A 14,214-nucleotide genomic window follows, 5' to 3' on the forward strand; every position below is an offset into this window, starting at 1 on the left:
TTACTAGTGTTGCTTTCTATTTTCAAAATTTTTTTTTTTAAGATTTTATTTATTTATTTGACAGAGATCACAAGTAAGCAGAGAGGCAGACAGAGACAGAGAGGAAGGGAAGCAGGCTCCCTGCTGAGCAGAGAGTCTGATGTGGGGCTCGATCCTAGGACCCTGGGATCACGAGCTGAGCTGAAGGCAGAGGCTTTAACCCACTGAGCCACCCAGGCGCCCCATATTTTCAAATTTTAAAAACCAGTATTGACTGAATATGTGAAGTATTTCAATTATATTATAGGTAAAACTAGATGTTTTTGGTATTCTGAAAATAGCCTAATTTCACAACCTGTCTAAAAACTTAATTTGTCTTTTAATCTCAAGAATTTATAAACTGGGATAATAAACAAAAGAAGCTCAAAATGATATCTATTTAATGCAAATATCACATTGTCTGTGAACAAGGCCTCAAGGTTTGAATATATATAAGAACAAAGATATTTGAGTAAATCTTAAACTGGGCTTTTTATTTTCAAGTTGTAAATTTTGATAACTCCTTGTTTCTGAGAACTATTGAATTTCCTTACCTTTTTTCTGTTTTATCAGTTCCTGGTGTGCCAGAATTCTTTCATTTGTTTCTTTCTCCAAGGCCTTTTTATACTGTGCTGCTTCTCTGGATAGAATGTTTAGGTTATCCTCAGCCTGTGTTCTCTCCAACTCTAAACGATGAATCTTTTCCTGAAGAGTTTTTAAGGCTAAAAGAAGAGCTGTTGAAAAAAATTTGCTTGTTACGTTAGTGAAAATTTCTGAACACTTATACAGTAGCAATAAAACTGAACAGTATTTTTGTTAGTGAGCCAGAAAAACATATAAGTAATATATATTTCTCAAAAAAACACACTAAAACTCTAAAAAGAGAAGTTTTTTTCTAACATATCTTCTAAAAACAATATATTTATTATTGTATTTAGTAATTTTCTAGGTTTGAGATAGCTAATAATCAAAATTTAATTCAATAAAATAAATATCATCAAATAATATACAGTCTAGGAGGCATAAGATCCTGAGTACGGATAAAGAAAGTTAAGATGTTGTGTCACTAATGAACATGGAAATTTAGGTTTAATGTTAAAGGTTTTTCTCAGTTCTTGATTTGTCCAATTTTAGTTAAATCACAAACATTTATTGTTTCTTTGTCTAAGATAGAGTATTAATAATCAGAATATATGAGTTACAACAGTTTCTTCCACAAGAAAAAAAAAAATTACAACCTAGTTTAACTCACATCAGGCTTGAAAGATTTTAAGTGGTACACATGTACAACTGTGATTTTTATTCAGCTATATTAATATCATCATGATTCGGGTATGTTCAGAGTTATACAATTTTCAAATAACTTTCTATTCAGTTATAACTTCAAACTATAAAACTGGAGTATAATGGAATATAAGTAAATGTTATAGGTTAATTTTCATATGCCAGCCTACCTTGTTTTATTATGCCTCACCTTACTGCATTTCATAGATAATATATTTTTTACAAATTGAACAATGGTTTGTGGCAACCATATGTTGAGTAAATCTACCAGCACCATTTTCCCAATAGCATTTGCTCACTGCATGCATGTCTCTGTGTTACATTTTGGTAATGTTTGTAGTATTTCAAACTTTTCATTATTATTATATTTGTTATGGCAATCTGTGATCAGTGATTATGACTCATTGAAAGATAAGATGAGGGCGCCTGGGTGGCTCAGTGGGTTAAGCCGCTGCCTTCGGCTCAGGTCATGATCTCAGGGTCCTGGGATCGAGTCCCGCATCGGGCTCTCTGCTCAGCAGGGAGCCTGCTTCCCTTCCTCTCTCTCTGCCTGCCTCTCTGCCTACTTGTGATCTCTGTCTGTCAAATAAATAAATAAAATCTTTAAAAAAAAAAAAAAGAAAGATAAGATGATGCTTAGCATTTTTTAGCAATAAAGTATTTTTTAGTTAAGATATATAGTACATTGTTTTTTTAGACACAATGCTATTGCACAATTAATGGACTACAGTATAGTCTAAATGTAACCTTTATATGCACTGGGAAACCAAAAAAATTCATTTGACTCACTTTATTGTGATATATTAACTTTATTGTGGTGGTCTGGAATCAAACCTACAATATATCCAAGGTATGCCTGTAGTTCATATCCAATGAGAAAGATGTTTGCTAGAGATTACCATTTGGTTCTTTTTGGGTTTGGGTTGTTTTTTTTTTTTTTTTTTTTTTTTTTTATAACAAATGACATAAAGAAATTATATTTATTGCTTTTTAGATATGCAATACCTAATTTGCTGATTTGGAATATTTCTTGTGGTTTTTTCCTCCACAAAGCTAGTCTATTCATTAATGGTAACCATTATTAAAGAGTATTTTTTAAAAAGGTAATAACCAGAGTTTTAGAAGGTAATTCATATGGCATAGGTATGTTTTCCTAATTCAATTCTGATATCCTCCTTTTTATTTTAAAAGTTACAATACTTTTATTTCATAGTTATTATGTCAAGCATAATTTTGAAAATAGGCAATTTCTGAATTTAATCCTTGAATAAGATATAACTTTACTTAACTCACCAATATTCTAATCATCTAGTTTAGAAAGATTCCAAATCTGACCTTGGATTCTTCAAAGAGTATTTTCCTATTTCCTCATGATTTTTTAGGATAAAATTGTAATTATGTGTCTAGCTGGTTAATCTCTATCTTATAGCTGAAGAAGCCAAAATAAAAAATGTTAAATAACTTGGGTCGCCTGGGTGGCTCAGTTGGTCGAGCGGCTGCCTTCGGCTCAGGTCATGATCCCAGCATCGTGGGACTGAGTCCCACATCGGGCTCCTTGCTTGGCAGGGAGCTTGCCTCTCCCTCTGCCTCTGCCTACCACTCTGTCTGCCTATGCTCGTGCTCTCTCTCTCTCCCTCTCTCTAACAAATAAATAAATAATATCTTTGAAAAAAAAATGTTAAATAACTTATCTATGTTTATAGAAACTTTAAGCAACAGAGTCAAAACTAATAGTTTTATTAAGATTAATCATACTTTTTTCTACATAAAAATGTAAAGTTTTATATAACATATTTCATATCATTCCCCTAATTTTAAATATGACTTCATATTAGAATTACCTTGGCTGTTTGGACTATGAAGCATTTGAGGAGAGGTGGCTTCTAAGTTTGTGGAGTGGTGAGTCTGAGATGCTGCATCATTCTGGGTAAATGATGGAATAAACACTCTTTCTGGAGGTTTATGATAGCTTCCTACTATACTGTGCATTAATTCAGAATCCATTATCTGTAGAGAATAAAGGAATAGTATAGTATAGCATCATTCTTTCCTATTTAAATGACAAAAATATTAGACAAAAATTTAGGTGAAACTTAATACATAATCATATACTGTGGTGTTATTTCTTTATGAGGTTAATTATCACAAATTCAACTATAATAAGCTCATCAGTATGAGAGAGAAAAATTATTATTTACTGTATAAATAGTATGGACAATTCTGCCTAATTTTCAGTGAGCATATGCTCTGGAGTGAGCATTAATTATATGGGTGGTGTGAATTTGCGGGTTATTCAGTTGATCATAAGTTCATATACCTCTCGTCATCCAAGCACCTCTCTACAAACAGTGTGACTCTAGGGTTCTCAGGGAAGGTACATATTCTAAAAGGCAACATAGCTTTGAAACACAAGCCACCCATATAATCCAATTCTCAAAGACAGATTATTGAATTCCAATGTACTGGCTTCCTAAGGGATTTTCAAGGGTAATTTGGATATATCAATCTCTGAATCTAATCACTGAGTATGACACGACTCCACTTAATGTGCCAGTATTTTTTTTTTTTTTAAGTAGGCTCTAGACCCTGCATGGAACCCAGTGTGGGACTCAAACTCGGGTGGTAAGATTAAGAACTGAGCCGAGATCAAGAGTTGGATACTTAACCAACTGAGCCACCCAGGCGCCCCAATGCACCAGCATTCTACTCATAGTTTAGATGGTTCTCAATCTGAAGAATCTAAAATAGCTTTGTCATTCTGGTTTTATTTAATTTTAATGTTTTATTTTTTCGGATAATCATTTTAGCAGGCAATTTCCTATCTAATTTCCCCCAAATCACTTATTGTCCTTTCTGTAATTTAAATACTTTAGAAAAGGGGCACCTGGGTGGCTTAGTCAGTTAAGCAAATGACTCCTGAGTTTGGCTCAGGTCATGATCTCGGGGTCGTGAGATAGAGCCCTGCGTTGGGCTCCATGCGCAGCAGGAAGTCTGCTTGAGATCCCTTCCCTCTCCTTCCCCTTCCGTCCCTCCCCAAGCTCACACACACACTCTCTGCCTGTAAAATAAGTAAATAAATTTTTAATAAAATAAATAAAGGTTAAATAGCCTAGGAGGCTTTGCGAGAACATTTGATGCTCTTTGCTCTTGAGAAGCAATCATTTTTTGCTATTGTTATTAGTATCAGCTACCATTTACTAACCATGTCTCCATCCCTCTGGGTTGTTGCTGCTCAGATACTGTGTGCTCCCCATGGGAGACTGCATCTATCTAAGTTGCCATTCCCTCAAAAAATAAGAAAGCAAAGTTAGCACAGCTGGTTCACAATGAAATAGAGGTAGGATCCCAAAGTACAGAAGTTCTGAACATGGCTGTACATCTTCAGAGAGAGGGTGTGGGGCTGAAGCTATCCCAAGAACCTTGGAATTACTCAAGATATCTCAGTTTTCGGCTCTTGGTGAGTTTCTCTAATAAAAAGAATGAAGTTTTGCCATTAGTCACTGTATCCTGAGGTCCTTGGGGAGGACTCTGCTTCCTCTTTACCAAATACAGTACTTATTTCACAAACTAAATTTTGTACCACTTAAAAAACAAATTCAAATCTGAAGTTTTTAATGTAAATGACTACTTAGAAGATGCCAGTAAATTAAAAATTAGAACTAAAATTTATTTAAATGTGTAAACACATCTCAAAGTGGGGATAAGCAGAATAACAACCTACCAGTAGGTGAAAAAAAAGAAAGGAAAACAGTATAGAAATGAGAGAAGACACACAATGATGCCCAGTGGCTGTCACGGTAATAAAGGTCCTAGCTTATCCCTTACAATCTAATCTAAGTTACAAACAAGTGCATAAACCCAGCAGAAGTTTATACCCATAAAGAACTGTGGCATTCTAGGAGAAAAACTCACTCTGAAGGAAGATGAAAGAAGTACAGAAAGCTTGATCCAAAGTCAAAGCCTTACTTGATGGAGGAAGGGAGGAGTAATTTTGAGTAAAGCACAGACATGGTCATTCTAATTCATCTCTAACCCAGTCTCATGGACTCACACATGGGTGTGGGGAAGGGGGAGGACTATAGGTAAAAAACTGCGAAATATTTCAACAATATCTCTATAAAAGGTTGGGACATTAGCTGTCCTGCCTTGTGTAGAACGGTATATTCCAATAAAGAGGAAAATTGCTAGAGATCACTAACAACAGTTTTGATGGTTTGAGGGCTCTGGTGCATTGTTAGTACCATTCAGCAAGAAAGGGAACAGCTGGAAGGGACATACATATTCACGGGCATGTACAACAAAAATTTCTAGAGAAAAAAATTCTCAAAGTAGAGAGGTGCTTAAGCCCCAACCTCCAAGGATTCTGACCAATCTGGTGTGGAGCCTAGCTGTAGGTCATTGAAAAGACCTCAGAAAATCCTGTGGAGCACTTCAGAGGATTTGCAAATGGGGGCAAAAGGCTGTGAAACGTGGGTCTCATTTGCATCAACAGCCTAGTAAAGCTTAGGGAAATTCAAGTTATAACTAGAACCATTACTGACAGCTTGTAAATAACCAGGGATATAACCCATTTCTCTCTATAATACATAAAATTAAGACATCTTTGTGGGATGCAGCTAAGGAGCCACTACAAAAAGAAATACCCCCCCGCCCCCCAAAAAACTCTGTCAGACACAAATATTGTACTGAAAACCATTTTTACTTGTTCTTGAGGGAAACAATTGTTCCAAAATGGTCCTTTATTTAACAACCAGTGTCTATTCTGGCTAGTGGCTGACTGTGCCATCATCTCTGCATAATCCCATAGGACTGTTAGGGAGACAGCACTAGGAGACAGTCAGAGATACTACAATGGGTTCTAGGAAGAGGGTACTCTCTGTTTCTCACACTGCTCTATTATTATTATTACTATTATTATTATTCTCATTTTGTAAATGAAGAAATAGAGGCAGAGAGGTTATTCAAGGTATTACAACTTGCAAGTGGTGGAACCAGGAATTAAAACTAGCCGGTTCAATTCCAAAGCCTGGGTTCTTAATCACTATATTTAACAGCCCATAGTTTGGGGACATTTGCAGTTAGCCAGGTGTGAGATGATGCTGCATTTGGATTAGGGTGGTGACAATGGAGATGAAGAGAGTGTACAGAAGCAAGATGCATCTTGAAGATTAAGAGGAGAAGAAAAGGAAGAAATTGAGTTTTCCAGCTTAAATAACTGGGTAGATGATAGTGCCATTCATTAAAAAAACAAAGACCAAGACTACTCACATAGTACTGACATGTGTCAAACACCAGTCTAAGTGTGAGACATCCGAGTTAAGTTATGAAATAGGTAGTTTGTTAGAAGAGTCTAAAGCTTGGAGGAGAGATCTAGTATAGAAATATAAAGAACGGCATTATCAGCATATGGATGGTATAGAAAACCACAGAGAAAAGAAGTCACCTAAAAGGAAGAGTATTAATAGAAAAGATTTCAGGTAAGGAAGGAAAACAAGAGAAAGAGAAACCTGTGACAGAAAAGAACCAGAAAAGTGTGACATCATAAATAAAGAGAAGAGGGGCACCTGGCTAGCTCAGTTGGTTAAGCAACTGCCTTCAGCCCAGGTCATGATCCTGAAGTCCTGGGATCAAGTCCCTCATCAGGCTTCCTGCTCAGAGGGGGGTCTGCTTCTCCCTCTGACCCTCACCCCTCTCATGCTCTCTCTCACTCTCTCTCTCTCAAATAAATAAATAAAATCTTAAAAAAAAAATCAAAACAAGAAAAGAAATAGAGAAAGAAGGCTGTTAGAAGGAGGGAGTAGTTTAGATTAAAAAAAAAAAAGGCAACTGATTTTTGAAAAGGAAGAGACCACTGATGGTATAATGTAAGAACTGAAGACAGTTCCAAAGGCCTCATACTAAAAGAACAAGTAGAAGAGAAACCAGCAAAAGACAGAAATTTTATTCAAATTAGGATGTCCTTTTGCAATTATCTGGCTTAAAATGACCCAAGATTCATAAACTGTGTCATGTCATTCATACTGTGAGCTAACTTGCTAGAAGTCAAAGTGCAAACAACTGTATCCATCATTCATTTGCACAGAATCAATACTTTTCATTCTTGAAAACTTCTGTGGCAGCAAAGTACATTACAAACAATTTCACTGACTGAATTCATTATTCCCCCAAAACTCATATGTTGACGCTCTAACTTCCAGTATTTTAGACTGACAATGTTTAGAGATAGGGCCTTAAAAAGGTGATTAAGTTTAAACAAGACTCTTAGGATGGGCTCTAATCCAATCTAACTGGTATCCTTGGAAAAAGAGGAAATTTGGACATACAAATTATGTACCAGGGATGTGCCAGGGATCTGGAAAAGATCAAGTGAAGACACAGTGGGAAGACAACCATCTGCAAGCCAAGGAGAGAGTCCTTAGAAAAAACAAAATCTACTGACATCTTGAGCTTGGACTTGTAGCATCCAGAACTGTGAGAAATAAATTTTCTGTTGCTTAAGCCACCCAGTCTGTGGTATTTGTTTTGGAAGCCCTAGCAAACTAATATACTGACTGCGACTTACACCTTTGTTTCACAGTGAATGAAACACAGGAATAGTGCCAAGGACGTAACAACAGATGCCTAAGGTTTACACTATTTAGAGGACATAATAAAGCTATTTACAATTTAGAGTTTCCTACTTGATGGGAAACAATTACGTAACCCTACCTTGATTTATTTTTCCCCTATAACTTACCTTTAGTAATTTCTTAAGCTTAATAAATTGAATAGGAAATTGTTAATGTGCTATCCTGTATGCAATAATTTAAAATGATTAAAAATGCCCCAGGATAATCAAATGGGAGAATAAAACTAAAATCATGCTTTTGACTCATATTCATTTAATGTATATGCATTTGTTTTAGTTTCTGACCCCAATACTAGCATTTTTACCTAAAACTATTTATTTCCTAAACTATTATTTATTATTTATTATAAAAACTATTTATTAACCTAAACTATTTATTTCCTCAATAGTTTATATTAAAAGTGAAAGAATAATGCTGTAGAGTTAAGAAATAAAATGTCATTCATCTCCAAAGGCAAGGGAGACAAAAACAAAAAGGAACTTCTAGGACTTCATCAAAATAAAAAACTTCTGCACAACAAAGGAAAGAGTCAACAAAACAAAGAGGCAACCCACAGAATGGGAGACGATATTTGCAAATGACACTACAAACAGGGCTGATATCCAAGATCTATAAAGAACTTCTCAAATTCAAACCCCAAAAACAAATAATCAAGTCAAAAAACGGGCAGAAGGCATAAACAGACACTTCTCAAAAGAAGACACACAAATGGCTAACAGACACATGAAAAAACGTTCATCATCATTAGCCATCAGGGAAATTCAAATCAAAACTACAATGAGATACCACCTCACACCAGTTAGAATGGCAAAAATTGACAAGGCAAGAAACAACAAATGTTGGAGAGGTTGTGGAGAAAGGGGAACCCTCTTACACTGTTGGTGGGAATGCAAGTTGGTATAGCAACTTTGGAAAATAGTGGGGAGGTTCCTCAAAAAATTAAAAATAGAGCTACCCTATAACCCAGCAAATGCACTACTGGGTATTTACCCCAAAGACACAGATTTAGTGAAAAGAAGGGCCACTGCACCCCAGTGTTCATCCAGAAATGTCCACAATAGCCAGTGGAAAGAGAAGAGATGCCCTTCAACAGACAAATGGATAAAGAAGATGTGGTCCATATACACTACGGAATACTACTTAGCTATCAGAAATGATGAACACTCAACTTTTACATCAATATAGATGGGACCGGGGATTATGCTAAGTGAAATAAGTCAATCAGAGAAAGTCAATTATCATATGGTTTCACTTATTTGTGGAACATAAGGAATAGCGTGGAGGAAATTAGGAGAAGGAAGGGAAAAAAGAAGGGGGGGGAATCGGAGGGGAAGATGAACCATGAGAGACTACGGACTCTGAGAAACAAACTGAGGGTTTTAGAGGGGACAGGGATGGGGGGATGGGTTAACCCAGTAATCGGTATTAAGGAGGGCACTTACTGCATGGAGCACTTGGTATTAAAAGCAAACAACGAATCATGGAACACTACATCAAAAACTAATGATGTACTGTATGGTGACTAACATAACATAATAAAAAAAAAAGAATTTAAGTGTCATTGAAAAAACCACAGCACTGTAAAATTAGAAAAATATGACACATTTGAATTACAGGGACATAAATACAGGAACATATAAATAACTAATCTGACGGTTAAGGTACAATCAAATTCAGGCAACTTTAAAGTACAGTGAAATATAGAATTTTTTTTTTTTTTTTTTAGGATTTTATTTATTTATTTGAGAGAGAGAGAGAGCATGGGGATAGGGAGTGGCAGAAGCAGACTCCTCACTGACCAGGAAACCTGATATGGGCCTCGATTCCAGGATCCTGAAATGACCTCAGCTGAAGGCAGACACTTAACTGACTGAGCCACCCAGGCACCCCTAGAGTTTGGTTTTTAAAAAACGTTATCTAACACTTTCCTCCAAAACGTATTAAGAGGTGACAAAGGATATATTTCAAGTTATTTAGTTTGAAACAATGGGGATTATATTCAAAATGTTTTGAGAAGTTCATGGTACCATAAATCTGTATAAGTCATAAATATTTGGGAGTTCTAGAATTGACAGGGAAATTTCATATATCCATTTAAAATTTAGATCAGCTGCAATCTTCCTGTTTTATAGATGTAGAAGCCAAAGTCCAGAGACACTAACTAATCACTAATCACATAGCTCAAGTTTCCTGCACTCCAAAATCCATGGAGTGCAAGAAAAATATTCTCTCTTAAGGACTCTGTTTATTTATATTTATCTAAACAGAAACTACCCTAATGGAGTGTCATCAGGAAAATGCCTTCTGGAGAAAAATGGGATGTTTAAGAAACACTGAATCATGCATAGAATCATGTAATCTTGGCAAAGCCTAAGAGCATCTTAGAGGCCATCTATTCTCTAAATGAAATTTCACAAACTTATTCTCACATTATCTTTAACAAGTCATCTAAGCTCTGCTATAGAACTCCAGAGAGATAGAACTCACTATCCTCGTGCTGAATTCAAAGTTGCTATCTCTGATTCTTACAGATTACACAGATTTTGCGAGGAAAAAAGTAGGGCTTCTATACTTATTGATAGAGAGGTTGCATTGAATATTGACTGTGATAACTATTATATTACATACTGAATTCATCTAACAAAAACTTGCTGCAGAATTTAGGATCATTTTCAAACTTCAAATTTCATCCCTGTATCTGAAAAGCCTGTAAAAGAGTAATCCCATCCCCTGAGGGCAAAATTGATAAATCAAATAGAGATGACTCAATCATATAACTGATAACTTATTTCTGATTAAATCTCAGTAGAATGGACTAGATCCAGATTAGCACAGCTGAATTCTAATTTAGGAGATAACTTTAGCATGTTCTGGTCACCAAGACCAGCAGATTCCTTTCTTCTTAATAACTTAATAGATTTAAAAAATAATTTACCATATACATAATACATACACGTATAGTTAAAGGAATTATAACAAAACCTTTAGTGTATCTACACCTAGATTAAGAAATAGTGTGACAGTGCTGTTGAAGCCCTCTCTGTGTCTTCGCCATTTCTTGCATTGACTTTTGTGTTACTCATTTTAATGCCTGTTAAGTTTAGTCATATTTGTATGCATCCTTACCAATATATTGTTTGGTGTTGATGGTTTTTAAACTTTCTACAAGTGGAACCATACTTTTTTCATTCAAAATATCTTGGTATTTATGTTGGAACATGAAGCTGTATGGTCTTCATTTTCACTTCTGTATAGGACTCTATCAGAGATCACAGATCCTAGAAGGCATTAATTCCCATCACTCCCCTCCAGACTCATATAATACTATGGTTCTGAAATTTTTAGTTTTATTTTTATTTTAACTACACAAATTAGACAATATTTCTTTGATTTATAAAGTCAGTGTTTGTTATATTCACCTACAAGTTTTCTTTGCTCATTGTGGTGGACATTATGATGCACTGCCTGAATTCCCTTTCAGGAATGTGAACTTTTCCCAGTTCCTGGGAAAGCTGCCAGAAAGTGGCTCTTGGCTGCTGGCCCTCTTTGGGGATTGCTTTGTCTAGAGAATACTGTCTCATCTAAGGTCAAGTCTCCTTCCAGGGGCAGTCCACATCCAATGAGGGTAAAAATGCCTGACCCTCTTGTCCCAAGTCAAGTCAACAACGAAGGATCACCCATCTCCAGAGCTCTCTATAGTAGTAGTGAAACCTTAGTTGGGTCTTCACTGAAGCTGGACTTCTCTGCCTAACAGTGCTTCCTTCTTCTCCCTTCTACATGTATTGATCCCCAAAATAGTTGCTAATAAATGTGTATACTTGGACCTTTAACTAGGAAAATACTTCAAAACCAGTATTTAAAGCAATTTTCTTCAGAGAAGATTTCTATTTGTTTCTGCTAGGTCCATAGGGCACCCCAAACTCAAGGCGCCATTCAATAACTTTTATATTGAGGTTTTGTTTTGTTTTTTGGTGCAGGATGAATTCCAAGTCCAATCCCACATGTGATTAGAAAAGATTCTTTTGTCCACTTCATCCAAAGCCAAAGATAAAATAAACAGTGTCATTCTGAAGAGCAGGTTATTTTCCTGTCATTAATAGAAGGTTTTATCCTTTGGGGATGCCAGCTTTTTACACTGCAGTGTCCAAACTTATGAGCATGCCCATCAGAATTTGTCCCTCGCCCCACTGCAAGCAGAAATACCTCCTTAATGCCCAGGTTCTGGGCCATTAAGGATCACAGGTGTCCTCAGGGATAAAATGGGCTCTAGGGCTCATTTATCTCTGTGGAACTGGGTTTTCTCATTACATACAGCCTCCTATATCCCCTCTTACATCGCTTCCAACTCAGTCATGCCTTTCAAAAGTTGTTGTAACATTTTATACAGCATTTCTGTGTTCTTTACCAGAGGAGGTTTCTCTGAACATCTAATCTGCCATGCGGCTTGAAAATGTAACAACTTCAGACATATTTAAGAGATACTAAATGCTTTAGACCAACCAGTTTTTTTTTTTTTAAAGATTTTATTTATTTATTTGACAGAGAGATCACAAGTAGGCAGAGAAGCAGGCAGAGAGAGAGGGGAAAGCAGACTCCCTGCTGAGCAGAGAGCCCAATGCGGGGCTCCATCCCAGGACTCTGGGATCATGACCTGAGCTGAAGGCAGAGGCTTTAACCCACTAAGCCACCCAGGCGCCCCAAGACCAACCAGTTTTAATTACACAGATACAATGAGATCTATATTTTCAAAAGGAAAGAGAGTTTACATCTTTCCATTCAGCTGAAGTTCTCAAAGCTACTCCATATTCTAAAGTTTGTTCTTCTTCAACAGCAGAAAGTATTATTTGGTTACTCATTAATTAAATACAGAGTTCACTAGCAGGATTCAGACAATAGAGAGTACCTGGTAAACAATTTGTAAACTGAAAGTAAGAAAAGCACACTACAAGGGTGTCTGGCTGGCTCAGTTGGTAGAACACATGACTCTTGATCTCAGGGTTGTGAGTTCCAGCCCCATGTTGGGTGCAAAGATTTCTTAAAAGTGAAATCTTTAGGGGCATCTGGATGGTTCAGTCGGTTGAGCATCCTACTCTCGGTTTTGGCTTGGGTCATGATCTCACGGTCATGGGACTGAGGCCAATGCTTGAGATTCTCTCTCCCTTTGACCCTCCAAACCCCACCATACTGCTTGCACACAAGCTCACACTCTCTCTCCCTCTCAAAAAAAAAAAAAAAAAAAAAGTTGAAATTAAAAAAAAGAAAAGCACACTATATATTTAACTTTTAAAAATATGCAATGAGGGGCACCTGGGTGGCTCAGTGCATTAAAGCCTCTGCCTTCAGCTCAGGTCATGATCCCAGGGTCCTGGAGTCCTGCATTGGGCTCTCTGCTCAGCAGGGAGCCTGCTTCCCTTCCCCTCTCTCTGACTGCCTCTCTGCCTACTTGTGATTTCCGTCTGTCAAATAAAATAAAATCTTTTTTAAAAAAATTAAAAAAATAAAAATATGCAATGATTTTATATGAATACCATAACTATTACATTCCAAAAATTCAGGAGCAGTTTAGTCATTATGCTTCGATGATTATCATATATAATGTATTAACAGTAACAACAAATATCTTACATTTACTATACTGGCCACTTGACATTCAAATCGCTTTATTAAATACAGTAAATAATCAACTTAAATTTCCCTTACTGGGTGCAGTAAGCCCTGGGTGGCTCAGTTGGTTAAGTGTCTGCCTTTGGCTCAGGTCATGATCTCAGGGTCCTGGGATTGCACTGGGCTCTCTGCTCAGTGGGGAGTCTGCTTCTTCCTCTCACTCCCCCTCTGTGCTCTCTTTCTCTCAAATAAATAAATAAAATATTTTTAAAAGATTTTATTTATTTATTTGACAGACAGATCACAAGTAGGCAGAGAGGCAGGCAGAGAGAGTTGAGGGGAGAGACAGGCTCCCCGCTGAGCAGAGAGCCCGATGTGGGACTCGATCCCAGGACCCTGGGACCACAACCTGAGCCGAAGGCAGCAGCTTAACCCACTGAGCAACACAGGCACCCAAATAAAATATTTTTAAAAAATAGCCCTTATTGGATTTGAAAAGTCATTTTGCAGCCATCGTAGTAAAGATTAATTTAGGCAAGAAGCATCAATACTAAATCCAAGGGTGGAAATTTTGATGAGGAGTGGGATATCTGCATGGTCTTTAAGTATCTCTTTCACAGATTGCTTGTTAAGTTTCAAGAAAAAACAGGTGTAACTATATAAGAGAAAGAGTAACACT

General features: G+C 36.7%; 1 protein-coding gene across 2 annotated transcripts in view; it reads right to left on the bottom strand.

Annotated features, from left to right (window-relative positions):
- The window catches only part of LOC111158263 (centrosomal protein 57 like 1), a 34,144-nt gene extending 21,472 nt beyond the window's left edge, over nucleotides 1–12,672 (bottom strand). The window contains exons 1-3 of one of the 2 annotated variants that reach the window (XM_022520186.1): nucleotides 12,655–12,672; nucleotides 3,144–3,309; nucleotides 573–752 (exon numbers count right to left, since the gene is read on the bottom strand). In XM_022520186.1, coding sequence (XP_022375894.1) covers nucleotides 573–752; nucleotides 3,144–3,306 — 343 coding nt within the window. In that variant the 5' untranslated portion in view covers nucleotides 3,307–3,309; nucleotides 12,655–12,672. Of the gene's footprint in view, nucleotides 1–572; nucleotides 753–3,143; nucleotides 3,310–4,504; nucleotides 4,582–12,654 lie in introns of those variants that run through there. The other variant, XM_022520185.1, reaches the window with a different exon arrangement.
- Between the last annotated feature and the right edge of the window lie 1,542 nt (nucleotides 12,673–14,214).

The sequence above is a fragment of the Enhydra lutris genome, unplaced genomic scaffold (genome assembly GCF_002288905.1).
Source record: "Enhydra lutris kenyoni isolate GAN:26980312 unplaced genomic scaffold, ASM228890v2 scaffoldscaffold58, whole genome shotgun sequence".
NCBI lineage: Eukaryota > Metazoa > Chordata > Mammalia > Carnivora > Mustelidae > Enhydra > Enhydra lutris.